Below are 22,679 nucleotides of genomic sequence, written 5' to 3'. Positions count from 1 at the left end.
TGCGAAGAGGCTGAGATCATATTTGGTAGAGAATGTGCATTTGATGTCTGCAAGCTATGGCTGCTGCAGTGTGAAGTAGAGGGGGGGCATTTCAGCATATTAAATTACGTGCAGCTCCAGAGCACACCGCGACCTCCAGCCAACCGACAGCACGTCACCATGGCAACGCAGCTCCTCTAGGCAAATCGCTGTCCACGGTGCTGAAAGCAAGCAGTGCTCAGGAAGGAGGGGACCAGAGGGGGAGGGATGCAGGAGCTGTGAAGCTGCAGACAAAGAAAGTCAGCTGTATCCACATGCCCTGATGCTGTTCATTTTTTGCAACACATAAGACACATATTGCTATACACAGTCATATCCTTCGCTAAAGGTTTATTAAAAATAATTGAAGAATAATTTTGTTATAAATATATATGAAGGAGGTATATACACACAGCCCAGACAATCACTGTTAAGAAACGCATGCAAACTATCACTCCTAAAATAATGCTTTTCTCTTCATAATTATTAAATCATGCAAAAGATCCAAGTTATTATGTACAAATACGCCAGACACATTGAGGTATGATATATGGTGCTCATGTGTTAGCCTACTAGTGCCAGCTGGTGGTTGCTCTAGTGCTTTGTTCCACATTGGTGCATCCGTCGTGTTGTGTGTCAGTGTGCTAGTCTGCCAGTAGACTACAGAGTAGCAGGCATCAGGTAGTGTGAGAGTGTCTCCTGTCAGCATCAAGTGGTGATGAGAAAGGAAACTTAATAAAAAATAAATAAATGAAACAACATAAAAAAAACCAATACACAGTACTATCTAAAACACAATATTATTTAAACCAGATCCCATATATTTTTGTTTGATTAAAAACAATTAAAAGGGAATATTTAATCAAAATAACTCATCCTGGGGGCCTGCATGGCAAGAATTCCTGCTCACAAATGATCTCATCTCTCTGGGGAGATGACATCATGAGTGTACACACAGATGCAGAGACAGACTCACTTATGATTTCACCTTCGGAAAAAAAAACTCTGCAAACATGCATCGTCTGCAAAATACTGTTAACATTGTATCAAATGTGTTGATTATTTATAATTAATTACATTCTAATAAAATTATCTTTTTCATTAGACTATATTTAGAGCTTCTGTGGAGACACAATGTGATTGCTTAATTTTCTATAAATGTTATTTTTACATTGTGTTTCTTTGCAGGATAAAGATGGCCATGGTGATCCTCACAGATGGTTTATGTGCTGACTGTGAATCAGTGAAGAAAGTCCAGATGGGACACTTAGCTGGAGCCTGTTTTCTCTGCCATCATACAGTCGCAAGGTATTTTCATGGATTTCTCAATTGCCTGTCCCTCTTGTTCTGACTCACACATCGTGTACTTGAAATGTTTTAGAAAACCATTTGACTAAATTAAAGAATGACGCTCAGATAAGATAAAAATGCTTAAACTAGACTAGAACTCTAAGCCAGAGTAATATGCAATAATAATCTCCTTAGTGATTTTCAAATCAGTTGAGAAATAGATATGGATGGATATATAAAAGGAATACACAGTGACTCAAATATGCTGACCTGACTAAAAGTTAAGATATGGAAAGAGAGTATTGCCTCCTGGGTTAGTATTTAAAATAGAAAACTGGCCCGTTTTGGGAGAGAAAGGGTGCCTAAAATGTAGAAATGGTGATTTTTGCTGTACATAAACAAGGATGGACAGGCAGAATGAGCTCTTTTTAACACTTTTAAGCTTTTGAAGAGGCAGAGCCTTCTAGTCCTGATTAACATACCTGCAAGTGGCTAATGAAAACAGAGCAAGGAAAATATACTAGAATTTCATAAATACTGTTGATATGTAATTTTCCACCTGTTTGCCGAATGACTTGTTCTCTGAAAAGGGTAAGGGTTTGTTTGATTGTTTGCTACTTAATTTGATTTGGCAGTGTGGTAGTAACATTAGCTGCAATGCAACTGCATTGCCACATTACTGTTGTGGTTGGGAAGGTGTGGGAAAGTGTGAAAGCGTTAGGTGGAAGCACATACAGAATTTTTAGCCGTTGTTACTCTTCAAAGAATTCTTTATTATTGAGCTTACCTTGAAGATGTTTTGTCAGTATCATCATAGTGCACTTTGAATTCAGTGTTGTAGGACGCAATAGTTAAGTAATGCTGTTCAGTTAATAAATCAGATAGCAAAGAGTAGTAATTCATGTACAGTTTGCAAAATCCAACATTATTACACTATGTTTTATAGTTTACTGTTTACTGTTTGTTTTTCTGTTTTTCTCTTTAAGTAGTGTGGCTGTGATAGAGATCTTTGTGGGTGTTTCTTTTTTCTTCCTTTTTTTTGGTTAAAACTCCTGTTCTGTTGCCATGTTAACACTATCTCAGTATCAGAGAGGGATGTAAAAATAGATGCCACGCCTCTGAGCACTCTGGAGGAAGGTCTGCTTTCTGGAATATTAATAGGCATTTAGGCTTGAAGCAAATACCTATAGCCCTTTCATAGTCATTGTGTGGATTACGACAGCTAAAGTGACATTTGTACTTAAACTTTGAATTGAAAATGAGTGACATAAATACATTAATGTAACAGAAGACACTGTATCTTTAGACTTGCATGTGTTGGAGAAGATAATTTCCTTGGAAGACAGATAGGAGCTGTTACAGATGATCATCAGCCATAAGAACACGTCAGTGACAAAAAGAAGTAGAAATTATCCACAGAATGCCCTGTTATATTCTCATGTGAAAACGTGGGTCTTTTTTCAAAGGCTAAATTAGTACTCAACACATTTAAGATCCATACATTTCTATACAGTATTTCTATTCCTGCTTTCATGGATTTCACCTGAATTTCACACTTGCACAGAGGACTGCAGCTAACAACTTGCGAAGATAGCAAAACTGACACATTTACAGATTTTCTTTTTTTTTTGTTAATGTGCACTGTCCCTGTAATTTTAAACATTTGAACTGTACAGCTGTCCCTTAATGCAGTTGTTCCCAACTTTTTTCTTTAGGTAACCCCTTTTAAGTAAACTGAAAACTCCTGACTAAGTGACATGTTTGATGGATATTTCATATTACATTCGCTGCATAACAATAACAGTACAAAACAACTGATAGATGGTACAGTTAACTGAAATACTGAGCATGATAAATGCAGGATGTTTTTGTAAAATTAACCATTTTGATGGACACTGAGCAGATTATTTCCTGTGAATATTGCATCAGAGATAAGTTTTCCTAATAATTTTAGGAACCTTTTATATAGTACTCCATCCTTAATTTGTGTTTGTTTGTTTTTTTTTTAAACACTCCTACATATTTAATAGGCTTTTTTTTTGACAAATTCATTGTTGTCTTTTTTGTGATGCTTGGCAATTGTTCTATTAGGTCTTGTATTAGATCTGTATTATTATCATTACTATTATTTTCCTTTTAAATTTTCTGACATCCCTTCAAATTAAGAGGACCTTGCGACCCTCCATGAAGATTTTGTGATCCAACGTGAGGGTAGGGACCCCAAATAGCAGTTGCCAAAACTTCACCGGGGGTCTCGAGGCCTTCTTAACCTTCTAAAGGTAGCCTACATTTCAGCATTTTATTTATTTCTGTGAGGCAAGCTGAATGACATTTTTATTTTCTAAATTTTGATTATAAATCTCACAAGGGCACGGCGAAGAGCTGAATACACTCACAGAGCTTTCATTCTGCTAAACATCCTCATCCTACATTACAGAAGTACATAGTTTAAAACAGTGACCAAGAGTCAGGGAGAATAAACACTGACTTTGTCAAAAAAAAAGAAGCTGATTAAGTGTGTATGACTGTTAAAAATAAAATTTTAAAAACACACAATGAAGACAGAGCATTGCATTAAGAGTAATAGGAAAACTCACATTTAATGCAATATTCTCAGAAATCAATCTGCTCAATATTCATCCAAATCACTTGTTTTACTCAAACTTCCTGCAGTTATTGTGCTCACTATTTGCTTAATTATACAATCTATCAGTACCTCTATACTGTTATTTATATGTTTTGAATATAATATGAAGTATATATAGGGACTGCCAGTTTACTCAATGATAGAAAAGGGGTCAAATAGAAAAAAAATGTTGGGAACCACTGCCTTTATTGACTCACTATGTGGCTCACTGAATTAGCCCTTAAGTCAGCAAAACCAGCAAATCGTCAACGCTGACACATCCACAACACCGCAGTGAATGCATTCAAGCAAATTACTGTTCCATGAAGTGACTCAGACAGGGAAATCATACTAATAGAGTGACACTGCTCTAGTGTTTGTGATATGTTTTTGGAAATAAGCTTGATGCTTTTTAAAAACAAACAAAAAAAAAAAAAACGAATGACATATCGAGTGAAATGAAACTTTGGCAAGTTAGTTAATAACTGACAAAGGTTAGATGGGCATTATAATGAAGTGACAGAGGCCTTTAGCTTGTTAACAGTCATCACACTTTGCAGTTTGATGTGATCCCTTGATTATATCCATCAACACAGATTTTCTTTGAAAGTAGATTCACTGAAGGTTGACCTTAAAACTAATTTTACAATAATGCAGCAGTCCCAAAGGAATGTTGATAGAAAAACAAAATAGATTCAGAAGTTCACCACTGTTTGTTGTTCTACTTTGTTTTTGTATTTAATCATCTTACAGACCAAAGCATACAACAAGCTCACGTAACACGTTACTACATATTGCACCATAAAAGTACCACTGTACAAAAGCACTTGTTGTACATGTTTGCCCATAAAACATAACAACTTTATACAAGCAATGCAATGTGAGCTGTGCTAAAGAGATTCACTACATGAAGTCAAATTAATATAATATTACACATACTTTTTGGCCCATAAATCTGATGGCACGTGTTTTTGTTCATCTTAAAAAGTTCAGCATCGGTATTGAAAAAGAAAGGCATACTTATAGATACAGATATATGTGGCAATCATATCAATAATCCTATATATGTGTTGCAGTTACATACAGTAGTCAGTAGTACACATGAGCACAGCTTCCATTGGGGAAAACCAACAGTATTCAGTATTGGAAAGTAAACATTAAGTTATAAAGTGAGTTTTTTTAACTTGTTAAACACTGTGAACACATTGACATTTGGGAGCATCCAGAGTTTGGCCGTAAAAATAAAAAAGTGAAAGTAAATGTTTGATGTATATACAGTTGTCATGAGGAGATATCAATCAGTCCCTTCTGAAACACTCACTGTGTTCACTTTTGTTCAGTTCAATCCTCCAAACTTGCATTCTCCGGTAATATCCAAGTAACATTCAAGCACACTGTACACGTAAGTTTGAGCTGAGACTAACTTTCTGAATCCATAGAAAAAATGTTTTGTTTTTGTACTTCCTCATTGTCCCAACAGTGAGGCTTAAAGAAAGAAAATGGATTGCTCAATGTCATAAAATATCTAAAGCTATGAAAGTACTTTGATTATCACATGCAAAAACAACTGAAAGGCAGATACGTAATGGCTTAAGGCCCCACTTTTATGGTTAATTTTACTCAATCTCTCAGCACTCTCAATCACATATTTAGGCCTAGCTTACATATAAAACACAAAGTATGAAACATAGAATGACTAAAAGCTACCACATTTACAAAATATTGATTCCCCTCTGTTTCATACTTTAAAATCGGTGCTTTTTTGACATTTAGTTACTTGTGCTGTTTCACTTCTTAGCTAACTTATACTGAACATCAATGCTGTTATGGAGCAAGACAAAGCACAGATATTAACGGTGTAATATCCAACATGTGTTTCATTTTTAGAGAGGGAAAACAGTCTCTTAAAGGCATTTCAAAATTCCCATGTCCACTCCCAACAGTCCTTGCAGAGGCTTCTTTAGATGTCCGCAGGTGCAATTTTCCATACAGTCTGCTTTCTCTGCATGTATCTCCTTGTGAATATTTTTTCTTGTATGAAGGTCTTGGAGTGTGGTTGGAGCCATGCAGTCGTATCATGCATACTGAATGGACACAGAGGCATTGTTGATTGGCTTTTCATGTGCTTAAAGAGAGGGGGAGGGTTGTATCCTTAACTGTCCACCACAGTCCATGTAGTGTTATAGCATGACATACATAATGTGAGGATCAGACTGAGCAGGGTGGTGTCAGGGCATTTATGGGCTGGGGGTTCTCCTTTCCTCGGTGAAGTTTTCCTGTCAGCGTCAGCCCAATACGCAGCTGGAGGTGTGGCTTTTATGTGGAACTGCTGCCGCCGCTGCTGGTGGTAGATGCCTGCCAACAAGAAAACAGAATTAGATCAGTCTGGAAAAGAAGCACAGCACTGACAGCCTTGTGACTGGCCAAAATGACACATCTCATGCAGCCGATGTCTGTCACTCAGACAGGGGCTTCAGGCAGAGGACAGAGTGGGTGGAGGGGTTGGGCAGATCCTTGAACATGTAGTGGTGAGGTGGCGGGTCTATCAATGAATACCATGCTCCAATAATATGTGAAGGAGAGCGGTTGCTAAGTAACTGGATGACTGGTTTCACTTTGCGCCTCTCCTGCACAAAGAATTAGGTCACAAATCACACTACAGCAGACGGAAAATTCAAAGTGTCATTCAGTAGCACAATTACAGTAAAATTAACCCAATCATACAGCAACACTTTTAAACATCCAAAAATAGAATTCACTATAAGTGATGGGTCAGTAAGGGATGAACACAAAGTAATCTTTACATGCACAGGATCCTTTTGAGAGCATAGTGATTTAGTTAAGGACATGTCAATATTTTTTTGCCATGTGTATTAACGGCAAAAGCCAGATTGCAAAAAAGCAAAACCAGCAACAATGTTACTCGAGGTGAATGATTTTTTTAGAACTGTGATCAATGACCTTCAGGCAGAGCAGCATGTTGATGGTATCATTTTGTGTTTACGGATTGATAGTCTTTCAGCCTGGGACACAGGTATGAGGCTCAGGGACACTTGACTGTCACTTTGTTCACCAAAAGTAATGACTAGGACAGAAATACTGTTTTAATACTAATTAAAAAGGATCACCACTCTTGCTTGTGTGCAAATCTGAGCACACAGTGTCAGACTGAATAAATCTACCATTATGATCATTATGGCCTAATGTCTTTGTCCCCTGAAGTCAATCAAAATTGTTAGGGTCATATTTTTGCTCTCTTCCAAATTGTAAAATGAAACTTTGAGAGGGGACATAGTCCTAAAAATACTAAGAGAGAAAGTGTTAATTGCTGCAAGAGTTAGACTGAATGGACATATTTTAATGGGCTTTAGTGATTAGGCTGTAATCTGAATAACAGAAACCATGTGATGTCAGCTGAGTGACCATTCACAATTAAAATAATCTCCGTCTCCAAGAGAAACTAAACAAGACAAAATGTTTTTAAAAAGATCCACTGAGAACAAAACAACACAAAAACCAGTTCCAACACTAAGATCTGCAACATCATTCATAAAAGGGTATCCGTGTTGGGGGAGTGAGACTCCTGCATACCTCCAGCTGCAGAGTGGACTTCCCTCATTTAGGGTACTTTAGAGTGGGGAGAAAAAAAAAACAAGCAGTTCAATGGTCAGGTCATTGCAAGCACAGAAAAGGATGACTTGTGTATGTATCCTATGATCACAGAGTTGGTGTAGAGGCACTATGAATGAATGAAATCTTTAAAACATACCACAGACTAAGCAACATACTGCAGCTTGTTACAATCTGCTCTATAAAAGTGGGTTAAAACACAGTGTTACATTTAGCCATGTCATTGTTTGCTGTTCCAGCAGTATACTTACCATCACAGACAGACAGACAGACAGACAGACAGACAGACAGACAGACAGATAGATAGATAGATAGATAGATAGATAGATAGATAGATAGATAGATAGATAGATAGATAGTCAAAACTTCTCCTCAGATATATATACACCACGAACCAAAGTCACACAATAACATCAAGTGCTGCTCTATAAAACAACAGCCATAAACCATTAAATTACAGCAGCTGCATGATATTTTATGAAGCAGGGCTGTAACCTCATTTCCTCAGTGTAATTCTTTAGGCATTTGAATTATAGATTTGATGTATTTTAGTGTCTGTTTAAGGTGATATTGGATGGTGCGCTCTTTTATGTTCATTTTAGTACCTATGCCTACCTGTTGAATAAAAATGACAGTTTTTTTTAAGTATCCCATAGACAGAGATTGAGTGATTTGAACCTTTGTTGTTACAGTATTAAACAGTGAGCCAGAACGTGACCTTAGAACTAAACACAAAAATAAACAACAGAAGTACAGCAAAAATACATGTGGTCCTGTAATGTGCACAGGTGCACAGTTTACATTGTTTTAGTGGTTTTGCTGTTGTTGATAATGTATATATTTAATTAATTCATACATTCTTGTATTTCTTATTAAGTTGTATATAAAAGTATTATCTTTATTACTTTTATGTCACTCTGACTTGCCTCATACATTTACTGCAAAACAAGCAAACAAAAGAAAAAAAACATTGCCAGGAGACATCAGCTTAATGTTGGCCAGTGCAGTGTAGCCTGAGATAACAGTAGGTCAGATGTTTCTTCACAAAATTAAAGTTAGACACAAAGCTTTATATCAACTGCAGTGAGCTGTCATCTGTACCTGCAGAGTGGAAGCTGCTGAGTCACTAGTATCTGTCAGTCCTGTCCCTCTCGGTATACTGGACACGATGTATCTGGAGCCCTTTGGCACAGGCTGTCTGACCACCAGCTTTCCTTCCTGGTCTCTGCTAGAAACAGACTGTACCAGTAGGCATCGTTGGACACCAGAGTGGAGTCTGCGATGGTGGAGTTCCTCTCACTGAGCACACTGTTCCTGCAGGGAGGAGCCGCTTTGCTGGGTTTGGGTTTTTGACACTTGAGCACGATGGTGACCAATATGGTGATGAGCAGCAGAAATGCACCGAGCCCAGACCGATGACCAAATACAGGTTGAGGTCTGAAAAGATGTCATATTCTAGCGGCACCTCAGTCATGTCAGAGTAGGCCTTAACGGCAGTCTCCACTGTGGACAGCTTGATGGTGACTGTAGCAGAGAGAGCAGGCTCCCCGTTGTCCTTGGCAACAACAACCAGTCTCTGGTGACGCGGATCTCTGTAACTGAACATCCTCATAGTCCGGATCTCTCCGTTGTACTGGTCCAGACTGAACAAGGTGGCGTCAGTCACCTGTAGAAACTGGTAAGTAATCCGAGAGTTGTGCACCGAGTCTGTGTCTAAGGCGATCACCTTGGCAACCAGAGAGCCTTTATCGGTGGATCTGGGGATCTTTTCCTCCACCACTGAGCCGTGCGCGCGCCACGGAGACACAATAACTGGAGCGTTGTCGTTCTGGTCCACGATAATGATGTGGACCGTGACGTTACTGCTGAGTGGAGGAGAGCCAGAGTCTCTGGCCTCGATGTGGAAGAGAAACTCCTTCTCGATCTCATAGTCAAAGGTTTTCAGTGCGTAAAGGTTCCCGTTCTCTGGATTGATGGAGAACAGCATGGACATGGAGGTGTTGGCTATCTCCTTCTCCAGGATGAAATAAACTAGATACTGGTTTTCATGGAGGTCAGGGTCAAACGCAGTGAGTGAGCTGAGCAAGGCTCCAGGTGCGTTATTCTCCATCACACGTATAGTATAAAATGACTGAGGGAACTGTGGAACATTGTCATTAACATCCAGCAGTTCTAACGTCATAGTTTCATTGTCAGATAAAGGAGGAGAACCTCTGTCCGTCACGGTGAACGTGACGTCATATTCTGGAACCTTCTCGCGGTCTAATGGCTCTGACACCACTAATTCATAATAGTTATCAGAGGACTCCCGCAGTTTGAAAGGCATATTATCTGGAATATGAAGATCAACCACTCCATTGTCACCTGAGTCTTTGTCACTGACACTAACTACTGCTATCACTGTGTCTATCGGTTCGTTTTCTTTTATTGGACTCTGAAATGATTTGATGGATATTTCTGGGTGGTTGTCATTCATATCTGTCACCTGTATTGTCAGTTTACACTGCCCAGTTAAGGAGTTAGGCCCCTTGTCACTGGCTATAACTTCCATTTCATAAAGTTTAACATCTTCGTAGTTTATCATCTCTTTCACTCTGATTTCACCATTTTCTGGATTCAAGTTAAACATCTGCTGCGTTCTCTCTGATGTATATAAACTATATGAATAAACAATATCAGAATTTGACCCTTCATCTAAATCAGTGGCGTTTAGTTTTATTACTAAACTGCCAATCGGGGAGTTTTCCATCACATCTACGATGAATTTGTCTTTTTCAAAAGAAGGGGCGTTATCGTTCACATCAAGTACGCGAACAATGATGCTGGCTGTACCTGTGCGCGTGGGCACTCCTCCGTCCACAGCAGTCAGTATTAAATTATGAACAGCCTGCTGCTCTCTGTCCAGAGCTTTTTTCAGAACTAAATCTGCAAACTTTGTCCCGTCTCTGCCCGTCTGAATTTCAATGGAGAAGTGTTCACTTGAGCTCAGATGGTAATTTTTCACAGAATTTGTTCCAACATCTGGGTCTGCAGCATTATTCAGTGAGAATCTTTCTCCAACGGGGCTTGATTCAGAGATATCCAAATGCATCGTTCCACGTCGAAAATGAGGCGCATTGTCGTTAATGTCCGTGATTTCGACCTCAATATTAAACATACGTATTGGATTTTCAATTGTAGCGTCCAATCTTAAAAAGCACGACGTAGTTGTCTTCGAAGGGCATAAAGACTCTCTATCTATCCTTTCCAGAATAAACAGCTCTCCTGTTTCTTTGTTGATGTCAAGATATTTTTTATTGCCCACAGCGTCTATGCGCATTTTCCTTCCTTTCAGCGTTTTCACGTCTAATCCCAAATCAGTTGCTAAATTAGCAACGACGGAGCCTTCCTCCATTTCTTCGGGAACAGAATAATGGGTGACAGTAGATACCGTAGTCATCATAGCAGAAAGAATGAGAAATACGGAAATGTACCCTCGCTTAATTAACGGTGGATGATATGATGCGTCATGGTGCAGAATTCGTAGTTGAAGTCTTGAAATATGTTGAATCGTGGATGAAGCGTCCTCTTGTTGAATAAACAAACGATAAGGGGCTGTGGGAAAAAAACGTTTCTTCACGCTGAGACCTAGAGTGACGTCAGTGTAATACAATGTCTGACAGCTCCTCCTCTAATAAAGTATCGTGAGAACTGTGACATCATCAATGAGTATGTTTCAGTGTAGAACAGCGCCGAAAATAGTTTTATGTGAGCATTTGCACTTGTTTAAACAAGAAATGTATTTTATTTGAACAAAAAGATGGGCTTTTAAGCTAAGTACAAGTGTAAGAGACTTTAATAACAGTTTAAAAAGGGGTAATAAGTATTTTGGAGAACTTTTCATTACTGAACTTTTAATCCCTGGGTGCGCTATGGAATTTTTTTTTTTTAAAAAACTAATAAACAATCTTCATTGTCTGTTCATTACGTATTTTAAATCGTTATAAACGTTTTGCTTGTTTGTGTTTTGTCACACATGTATACAGTGATTGTAAAGGCATAGATTATGTATCATAATTAATCTTTCAATGTGTTCTGTGAGTTTTACGCACGGTTGTATGTGAGTAAAAACAATGCTAAAAAACATACGTGCTTTAATTTAACAGTGATTGCTACTTAAAGTTACTTTTTGTTTAATTTAGTATCATGTGCCTCCTGTCTACCCTTATTTCTCATCTTAATACATTATGCATACAGTGATACTCGGACTAAAAGATTTTAAAAAGAAAACACATTAAATGGGGAGTGTGGGTTCTTTGCATTATGAAAATACTTTAATGCCATAAAACTGTATCGAGATTTTGGTTTAAATTAAAAAAAAAAAAAAAAAACTCTTACAGTAAATGTATAAATGCTTAAAAACGGAGTTAATGCAAACGATTACATTTTTACTTGTAACGCACGGTTAATTTTAGGCGTATGAACTTAGAATAATGTAAAGGAGAGACAAATGAATTAAACGCCGAAATCACAGAAGGGACATTAATAAAATGGTCATTTGTGAGTCGACTTGGTGGACTATTCACAAAGTACATCAGTGTGCAACACGTGTTGAGTAGATGTTTTCCTCATACCTGCAGAGTGGAAGCTGCTGAGTCACTAGTGTCTGTCAGTCCTGTCCCTCTCGGTATGCTGGACACGATGTATCTGGAGCCCTTTGGCACAGGCTGTCTGACCACCAGCTTTCCTTTCCTGGTCTCTGCTAGAAACAGACTGTACCAGTAGGCATCGTTGGACACCAGAGTGGAGTCTGCGATGGTGGAGTTCCTCTCACTGAGCACACTGTTCCTGCAGGGAGGAGCCGCTTTGCTGGGTTTGGGTTTTTGACACTTGAGCACGATGGTGACCAATATGGTGATGAGCAGCAGAAATGACACCGAGCCCAGACCGATGACCAAATACAGGTTGAGGTCTGAAAAGATGTCATATTCTAGCGGCACCTCAGTCATGTCAGAGTAGGCCTTAACGGCAGTCTCCACTGTGGACAGCTTGATGGTGACTGTAGCAGAGAGAGCAGGCTCCCCGTTGTCCTTGGCAACAACAACCAGTCTCTGGTGACGCGGATCTCTGTAACTGAACATCCTCATAGTCCGGATCTCTCCGTTGTACTGGTCCAGACTGAACAAGGTGGCGTCAGTCACCTGTAGAAACTGGTAGGTGATCCGAGAGTTGTGCACCGAGTCTGTGTCTAAGGCGATCACCTTGGCAACCAGAGAGCCTTTATCGGTGGATCTGGGGATCTTTTCCTCCACCACTGAGCCGTGCGCGCGCCACGGAGACACAATAACTGGAGCGTTGTCGTTCTGGTCCACGATAATGATGTGGACCGTGACGTTACTGCTGAGTGGAGGAGAGCCAGAGTCTCTGGCCTCGATGTGGAAAAGAAACTCCTTCTCGATCTCATAGTCAAAGGTTTTGAGTGCGTAAAGGTTCCCGTTCTCTGGATTGATGGAGAACAGCATGGACATGGAGGTGTTGCTATCTCCTTCTCCAGGATGAAATAAACTAGATACTGGTTTTCATGGAGGTCAGGGTCAAACGCAGTGAGTGAGCTGAGCAAGGCTCCAGGTGCGTTATTCTCCATCACACGTATAGTATAAAATGACTGAGGGAACTGTGGAACATTGTCATTAACATCCAGCAGTTCTAACGTCATAGTTTCATTGTCAGATAAAGGAGGAGAACCTCTGTCCGTCACGGTGAACGTGACGTCATATTCTGGAACCTTCTCTCGGTCTAATGGCTCTGACACCACTAATTCATAATAGTTATCAGAGGACTCCCTCAGTTTGAAAGGCATGTTATCTGGAATATGAAGATCAACCACTCCATTGTCACCTGAGTCTTTGTCACTGACACTAACTACTGCTATCACTGTGTCTATCGGTTCGTTTTCTTTTATTGGACTCTGAAATGATTTGATGGATATTTCTGGGTGGTTGTCATTCATATCTGTCACCTGTATTGTCAGTTTACACTGCCAGTTAAGGAGTTAGGCCCCTTGTCACTGCTATAACTTCCATTTCATAAAGTTTAACATCTTCGTAGTTTATCATCTCTTTCACTCTGATTTCACCATTTTCTGGATTCAAGTTAAACATCTGCTGCGTTCTCTCTCTGATGTATATAAACTATATGAATAAACAATATCAGAATTTGACCCTCATCTAAATCAGTGGCGTTTAGTTTTATTACTAAACTGCCAATCGGGAGAGTTTTCCATCACATCTACGATGTATTTGCTTTTTCAAAAGAAGGGGCGTTGTCGTTCACATCAAGCACACGAACAATGATGCTGGCTGTACCTGTGCGCGTGGGCACTCCTCCGTCCACAGCAGTCAGTATTAAATTATGAACAGCTGCTGCTCTCGTCTAGAGCCTTTTTCAGAACTAAATCTGCAAACTTTGTCCCATCTCTGCCCGTCTGAATTTCAATGGAGAAGTGTTCACTTGAGCTCAGATGGTAATTTTTCACAGAATTTGTTCCAACATCTGGGTCTGCAGCATTATTAATGTGAGAATCTCTCTCCAACGGGGGTTGATTCAGAGATATCCAAATGCATCGTTCCTCGTCGAAAATGAGGCGCATTGTCGTTAATATCCGTGATTTCCACCTCAATATTAAACATACGTATTGGATTTTCAATTGTAGCGTCCATTTAAGAAAACATGTTTTTCAGTGCACATAACATCTCTCTATCTATCCTTTCCAGAATAAACAGCTCTCCCGTTTCTTTGTTGATGTCAAGATATTTTTTGTTACCTACAGCGTCCACGCGCATTTTTCTTTTATTCAGAGCGTCTTCACGTCTAATCCCAAATCAGTTGCTAAATTAGCAACGACGGAGCCTTCCTCCATTTCTTCGGGAACAGAATAATGGGTGACGGTAGACACCGTAGACATCATAGCAGAGAAGAATGAGAAATACGGAAACGTACCATCTCCGGGAGTCATGATGAACTTTGACGAGCCATTGAATATAATCCGCTCAAAAAACCTTGAAATGTGATGTCTGGCGACCAGTGTAGAAGCAGTGTTTTTTCTTTGATGAAAGACAAACGAGGTTCCTCACGGAAAACGTTTCTTTATGCTGGTTTCAGGAGATTTGCGTATATACATCTGTCTGCCCAGCTCCAATGAGCTATCGTGAAAACGATGACTTCATCAGAGTATGTTTTTGCGGAGAGCAACAGCGACGTGAATTGTCTTTATGAGACTTTGCAGTTCGTAAAATGGCGATGGTGATAAGTTTCATTAGACAATCTAACTTGGTGTAAACCTTTAGTTTTGGTTTTAAAACGAAAAAACAGTTTATCAAATCAAATAACTACCATGTTTTTTTTCCCTCCTGGTTTCAAAACTCTATTTTTTTGGGGTGCAATGGGTTTGAGGCCATTGCAGTTTTGTTCGACCTTTAAGAGAATTTGAATGCACTGTTTATATTGTTTAAATTTTACTCAGACATTTACTACACATAAGGTATCGTTGTAAATAAAATGTGTATCCCAGTCTTTGCAGCGTTTATCAGACCTTTTACGCGCCAATTCTGTGCGTAAAAATTTCAGTATGGTATGTATTTGAACATTTTCACGCCTAAATTTGTACAGTTTTAAATTAATGTGTATATGTTATCGTAATATTGTTTGTTGTTTAAGTGATATTTTCACATGCAGCACACAAAGTTGTATCATGACCAATGCAGTATCGAACTAAACAAATTTAAGCGTTGAAAATGAGTACCGTATGCGAAGGAAAAAAAAAAAATTCTGATTTGTGAAAGAAGCAAAGATTGCAAATATTAGTGATATATCTAATATACATAAAGCAAATAATTGCGTAAACATCTAAATTTATTGGGTGTTAACTTTGAATACGACCATAATGAAGACGGTTGACATGTTTTTTCTAAACAATATTAATTCTAGTAATAGACGATTAGGTTCAGAAATGATACAAACTTGAAAATTTAAACATTGCAAGTAAAAATACTAGGGCATACAATTGGATAGATTGTTTCTTTAGCGCTATATTTAATGGACTTGCTCGTAGAATATGTTTATGTGTCGCATGTTTAATGGAGGTTTTTCGTCATACCTGCAGAGTGGAAGCTGCTGAGTCACTAGTGTCTGTCAGTCCTGTCCCTCTCGGTATGCTGGACACGATGTATCTGGAGCCCTTTGGCACAGGTTGTCTGACCACCAGCTTTCCTTTCCTGGTCTCTGCTAGAAACAGACTGTACCAGTAGGCATCGTTGGACACCAGAGTGGAGTCTGCGATGGTGGAGTTCCTCTCACTGAGCACACTGTTCCTGCAGGGAGGAGCCGCTTTGCTGGGTTTGGGTTTCTGACACTTGAGCACGATGGTGACCAATATGGTGATGAGCAGCAGAAATGACACCGAGCCCAGACCGATGACCAAATACAGGTTGAGGTCTGAAAAGATGTCATATTCTAGCGGCACCTCAGTCATGTCAGAGTAGGCCTTAACGGCAGTCTCCACTGTGGACAGCTTGATGGTGACTGTAGCAGAGAGAGCAGGCTCCCCGTTGTCCTTGGCAACAACAACCAGTCTCTGGTGACGCGGATCTCTGTAACTGAACATCCTCATAGTCCGGATCTCTCCGTTGTACTGGTCCAGACTGAACAAGGTGGCGTCAGTCACCTGTAGAAACTGGTAGGTAATCCGAGAGTTGTGCACCGAGTCTGTGTCTAAGGCGATCACCTTGGCAACCAGAGAGCCTTTATCGGTGGATCTGGGGATCTTTTCCTCCACCACCGAGCCGTGCGCGCGCCACGGAGACACAATCACCGGAGCGTTGTCGTTCTGGTCCACGATAATGATGTGGACCGTGACGTTACTGCTGAGTGGAGGAGAGCCAGAGTCTCTGGCCTCGATGTGGAAAAGAAACTCCTTCTCGATCTCATAGTCAAAGGTTTTCAGTGCGTAAAGGTTCCCGTTCTCTGGATTGATGGAGAACAGCATGGACATGGAGGTGTTGGCTATCTCCTTCTCCAGGATGAAATAAACTAGATACTGGTTTTCATGGAGGTCAGGGTCAAACGCAGTGAGTGAGCTGAGCAAGGCTCCAGGTGCGTTATTCTCCATCACACGTATAGTATAAAATGACTGAGGGAACTGTGGAACATTGTCATTAACATCCAGCAGTTCTAACGTCATAGTTTCATTGTCAGATAAAGGAGGAGAACCTCTGTCCGTCACGGTGAACGTGACGTCATATTCTGGAACCTTCTCGCGGTCTAATGGCTCTGACACCACTAATTCATAATAGTTATCAGAGGACTCCCTCAGTTTGAAAGGCATATTATCTGGAATATGAAGATCAACCACTCCATTGTCACCTGAGTCTTTGTCACTGACACTAACTACTGCTATCACTGTGTCTGTTTCTTTGTTTTCATTGACCGGACTCTGAAATGATTTAAATAGATATATTTCTGGGTGGTTGTCATTCATGTCTTCAACCAGAATCTTTATAGTTTACACTGTCCTGATAATGCACTGGCTCCTTTATCACTTGCTATAACTTCCATTTCATAAATCTTAAATCTCATAATTTTAACATCTCCTTTAACAGTAATTTCACCATTGGCTGGGTTCAGATAAAAGTTTCTTGTGCGTTTTTCTGACGTATATAAACTATATGAATGAATACGTTACATCAGAATTTGATCCCTCATCTAAGTCTGTTGCATTTAGATGGACAACAAGACTTCCAATGGGAGAATTTTCCATTATTTTTACGATGTAATTTACTTTTTCAAATGAGGGGCGTTGTCATTTGTGTCGGACACACGAACAATTACACTTGCAGTGCCCGAACGAGCAGGCGTGCCTCCATCTACAGCTGTTAGTATTAAATTATGAACAGCCTGCTGCTCTCGATCTAAGCCTTTTCAAAATCAAATCTGCAAACTTTGATCCCATCTCTCTTCCAGTCTGAATTTCAATGGAAAAGTGTTCACTTTCTCAGATGGTAATTTTTCACAGAATTGCTTCCAACATCAGGATCAACTGCGTTATTCAGTGAGAATCTTTCTCCAACGGGGTTTGCTTCAGAGATATCCAAATGCATCGCGTCTCTTCGAAACTGTGGGGCGTTGTCGTTATTCATATCCAAAATTTCCAGTTCTATATTAAACATTCGTAATGGATTTTCAATTGTAGCGTCCAATCTTCAAGATAGCAAGACGTGGTGCTTTTCAAGGGCATAATTTTCCTGTCAATCTTTTCAAGAATAACAGCTCTCCTGTGTCTTTGTTCATGTCAAGATATTTTTTATTGCCCACAACGTCTTGCATGATGTCTTCACGTCATCCCAAATCAGTTGCTAAATTCAAGTGGAGCCTTCCTCCATTTCTTCGGGGACAGAATAATGGGTGACAGTAGACCGTAGTCATCATAGCAGAAAGGTTAGCAAACGACGGATCCCTCTTTCATCTCCTCTGGTATGGAGAATAATGAGTCACTGAAGTCGATGGATGAAACATGTTTGAACGAACAATAAAAAACGAGGTTAACCAGAACGTACCTTTTCCGCTGAAAGCAAGGTTTGACGTCATTAATACATTGTCTGACAGCACCGCAGTTCAAAATATCGTGAGAACTGTGACATCATCACGAGTATGTTTTTGCGGTAGAGAACAGCGCCGAAAATGGTTTGTTATGAGCATACTCGTAAAATTTCGTTTGTCGTTAAAACAAATGCATTTTTATTGAAACAAAAATATTTAGTTTTATCAACAACGTTTGCAAGAGACTTTAATAACAGTTTAAGAGTGGGACATAAGCATTTTGGGGACTTTTCATTCCTCAATTTTTAATCCCTGGGTGCGCGATGGAAGATTTTTTTGTCCGGTATTCCTCGCACTTCACTCTCTGTTGATTACGATTCAAATCGTGTATGACGTTTTGCTTGCCTGTTTTTGTCACACATTATACGTGATTTACTCAGATTAGTATCACTATCTTTGCAGCATTTTTTTGCATTTGTTTCTGTGAGTAAAAAAAATGCCAAAAAGCACACGTGTTTTATGTTTATGATTGCTACTTGACGTTATTTTTGTTTAATTTAGTATACATGTGCCCTGTCATAATGCATACATTTTCTATCATCATGTATACATTTGATGCATACGGTGATACTTATGTTGGACTAAGATTTTTTAAAAAGACTTGCATTAAATGTTGAGGCAGATTGCAGATATTTATTATAAAATTAACTTAATACCATAAAAATTGTATCGAGATTTCAATATAAAATGGATTTCTAAGTACACTGTTAAATGAAACTATTAATGCGCTGAATTAATGAACGCACGGTTAATTGTTAATGGACTTAAAAAGTGTACAGTATAAAAATGAAAAGCGCTCAAATACTGGATATAATAAAATGGTCATTTATAATGGACAATGTGCATCAGTGTCTCCTCTCATACCTGCAGAGTGGAAGCTGCTGAGTCACTAGTGTCTGTCAGTCCTGTCCCTCTCGGTATGCTGGACACGATGTATCTGGAGCCCTTTGGCACAGGCTGTCTGACCACCAGCTTTCCTTCCTGGTCTCTGCTAGAAACAGACTGTACCAGTAGGCATCGTTGGACACCAGAGTGGAGTCTGCGATGGTGGAGTTCCTCTCACTGAGCACACTGTTCCTGCAGGGAGGAGCCGCTTTGCTGGGTTTGGGTTTCTGACACTTGAGCACGATGGTGACCAATATGGTGATGAGCAGCAGAAATGACACCGAGCCCAGACCGATGACCAAATACAGGTTGAGGTCTGAAAAGATGTCATATTCTAGCGGCACCTCAGTCATGTCAGAGTAGGCCTTAACGGCAGTCTCCACTGTGGACAGCTTGATGGTGACTGTAGCAGAGAGAGCAGGCTCCCCGTTGTCCTTGGCAACAACAACCAGTCTCTGGTGGCGCGGATCTCTGTAACTGAACATCCTCATAGTCCGGATCTCTCCGTTGTACTGGTCCAGACTGAACAAGGTGGCGTCAGTCACCTGTAGAAACTGGTAGGTAATCCGAGAGTTGTGCACCGAGTCTGTGTCTAAGGCGATCACCTTGGCAACCAGAGAGCCTTTATCGGTGGATCTGGGGATCTTTTCCTCCACCACTGAGCCGTGCGCGCGCCACGGAGACACAATCACCGGAGCGTTGTCGTTCTGGTCCACGATAATGATGTGGACCGTGACGTTACTGCTGAGTGGAGGAGAGCCAGAGTCTCTGGCCTCGATGTGGAAAAGAAACTCCTTCTCGATCTCATAGTCAAAGGTTTTCAGTGCGTAAAGGTTCCCGTTCTCTGGATTGATGGAGAACAGCATGGACATGGAGGTGTTGGCTATCTCCTTCTCCAGGATGAAGTAAACTAGATACTGGTTTTCATGGAGGTCAGGGTCAAACGCAGTGAGTGAGCTGAGCAAGGCTCCAGGTGCGTTATTCTCCATCACACGTATAGTATAAAATGACTGAGGAAATTGTGGCGCGTTGTCATTGACGTCTAATAGATGCACAGTTATTGTTTCGTTATCAGATAAAGGCGGTGTCCCTGCGTCTGTCACAATCAGTGTGATATCATATTCAGGCACTGATTCACGATCCAGGGGTTCGGACACTACGAGCTTGTAGTGCATGGGCCTATCTGATGTTTTGTTGAGAATAAAAGGCATGGGTTTATTGATGGATAAACTTACGTTGCCATTAACACTAGTGTCTCTGTCACTTATTCCTACCAGTGCAATGACACTTCCTACAGGGATGTTCTCATCCACAGTGTTTTTTACAGACTGTATGGTAATTTCTGGATAATTGTCGTTCATATCTGTCACGTGGACAATCACTTTGCACTGCCCCAGCAGGGGATGCGTCCCTTTGTCTCTTGCTTCAATGTGCATTTCATAAACTTTCATATCTTCATAGTCTATGGTACCCTTTACAGTTATCTCCCCTGTGTTAGGATTTAATGCAAACACGTCTTGTGTTTTTTCTGAAGTGTAAAGGGTGAATGAGTACACTATCTCTGAATTTAAACCCTCGTCAAGATCTGTAGCGTTAAGCTTCATCACTAAGGTTCCAATCGGGGCATTTTCCGTCATATTGATTGTATACGTCTGCTTGTCAAACCGAGGAGGATTATCGTTTGTATCCTGCACTCTAACAATAATATTGGCGGTTCCGGAGCGCACAGGGACCCCTCCGTCCACAGCAGTCAGTATTAAATTATGGACAGCATTTTTCTCTCTGTCTAAAGACTTAGTCAACACCAAATCAACATATTGAGTTCCATCACTGCCCGTCTGAATTTCGATGGTGAAATGTTCACTGACACTGAGTTTGTATGTTTTAATTGTATTTATGCCAACATCTGGATCCACACCATTAGGCAGAGAGAATCTCTCTCCCGGTGTTGCCGATTCTGAAACGTCGAGCTCTACTCTGTCTCGTCGGAAATGTGGAGCGTTATCGTTTATGTCCGTTATTCCAAGTTCAATGTTAAAGATGCGTAAGGGGCTTTCTATGATAACATCAAGCTTTAGAAAACAGGAGGTAGTTTTTGAAGGACAAAGATATTCCCTGTCCATCTTTTCCACGATGTACAACTCTCCTGTCTTTTTATTGACATCTAGATATTTCTTGTTATGGAAAATATCAAGTTTTACCTCTCGTTGTGCCAAACCTCCAGGCTCAAGTCCCAAATCCGCAGCGAGATTAGCCACAACAGATCCCCTTTCCATCTCCTCCTCTATAGAATACCGTGTCACAGCAAAAGCTCTTGGCCATACTGCAGACAAGACAAAGACAGTGGTCCAGAAATTCATCCTTTCATCTGCAGAAAACAGTACTCCAGAATCTCAAAACGTGTGCTGTTTTTGTTGCTTTTGACTTAAGAAAAAAAAAGAATAGGACATTTCCTTGCACCGTGTTGCTTATTTAAAAAATAAAAACCATATCTTTCAGAAAGCTGTGTCCTACACCCTTTTCAAATGGGTGTGTCATGACTATCAAGAGAGAGAGATGCATTATGCTTTAGTGGTCAACAGTGACACCATGTGACAGAGACTGCGCTTAGCTTTGCAGTTAGAAACAGTTTTGTTGGCCAAGAACTTGATAAAACATGGTCTCACAAGACAGTGATTCTTTGTGTGTGTGTGTGTGTGTGTGTGTGTGTGTGTGTGTGTGTGTGTGTGTGTGTGTGTGTGTGTGGAAGGGCTATTAATGCACGTTTTAAAAAAGAATATCAGGTTCAGTTTAAATGCATTCTGAAACTGTACTGTATTGTATCATATTGCCATGCATTGCATAATATGGTGCTATATTTCTTCAGTATGTCATATGAGGCATCATAACAGACATAAAGTTGCTTGTCAGCTTACAGATTGTGCTCCAACTACTTCCTTCACATCTCATTGCACATCTCATGGGGAGCCTAATTTTTCTGTTCTTATTAAGAGCATATTTTTATATAGGCCTTGGCCCTATTATGAAATTATTTTCAATGCTCCCCGCATGTAATTTATCTTGATATGCTTTATCAAGAAGCAAGAATGTACAAGGCAGACAATGTAGTATATACTAGTATACGTTAGTTGACTGCCATTTAACTTGCCTTTTCAATGAATTATCACTTGAAATTTAGAGCTGCATAGATTTTACCCACTCACAACCTATTTCAACCCTACTCATATTTTATTGTTTTTAAGGACAGTGATTTAGTCATCATCTTGTGGTGGCAAAACTGAAAGGAACATCTACAATATAATGCAATTCAGTAACAACATAATCGACAGACTCAAAAACTACTACAGAGTTTAAGCATCTTGAGATGCAAGATGAATTTCAGATTTTTTTCTGATAATAACATGTACTCAAATCAAATAAAATATCACGACAGCAAAGGTTTCAGCTCCTAGACGAGATATATAGAAAAAAGATTTGGAGATGTTTAAATGAGTTTTGTAAATGACATGATTTACGCAGTGATTACTTTGTCTTTATTTTTATATAAAACAAGCCAGATGCCTTTGTTTAGTCAAGCTTAAAGAAAGAAAAAAAAATC

At 39.9% G+C, this 22,679-nt stretch overlaps 1 protein-coding gene and 2 pseudogenes across 1 annotated transcript; all 3 read right to left on the bottom strand.

Annotated features, from left to right (window-relative positions):
* Positions 1–4,440: 4,440 nt before the first annotated feature.
* On the bottom strand, positions 4,441–11,101 carry LOC121948151 (annotated as a pseudogene).
* Positions 11,102–12,171: 1,070 nt separating this feature from the next.
* Positions 12,172–15,080, bottom strand: LOC121948482 (annotated as a pseudogene).
* Positions 15,081–15,666: 586 nt separating this feature from the next.
* Positions 15,667–21,589, bottom strand: pcdhb (protocadherin b). The gene is given in 3 exon segments (XM_042493428.1): positions 15,667–15,698; positions 19,061–19,176; positions 19,179–21,589. Coding segments are annotated over 3 exon segments (2,385 nt in total). The 5' UTR covers positions 21,442–21,589; the 3' UTR covers positions 15,667–15,692.
* Positions 21,590–22,679: the final 1,090 nt, after the last annotated feature.

The sequence above is a fragment of the Plectropomus leopardus genome, chromosome 9 (genome assembly GCF_008729295.1).
Source record: "Plectropomus leopardus isolate mb chromosome 9, YSFRI_Pleo_2.0, whole genome shotgun sequence".
In the NCBI taxonomy this organism is placed as follows: Eukaryota; Metazoa; Chordata; class Actinopteri; order Perciformes; family Serranidae; genus Plectropomus; species Plectropomus leopardus.
This window is presented reverse-complemented; position numbering and strand designations above follow the sequence as displayed.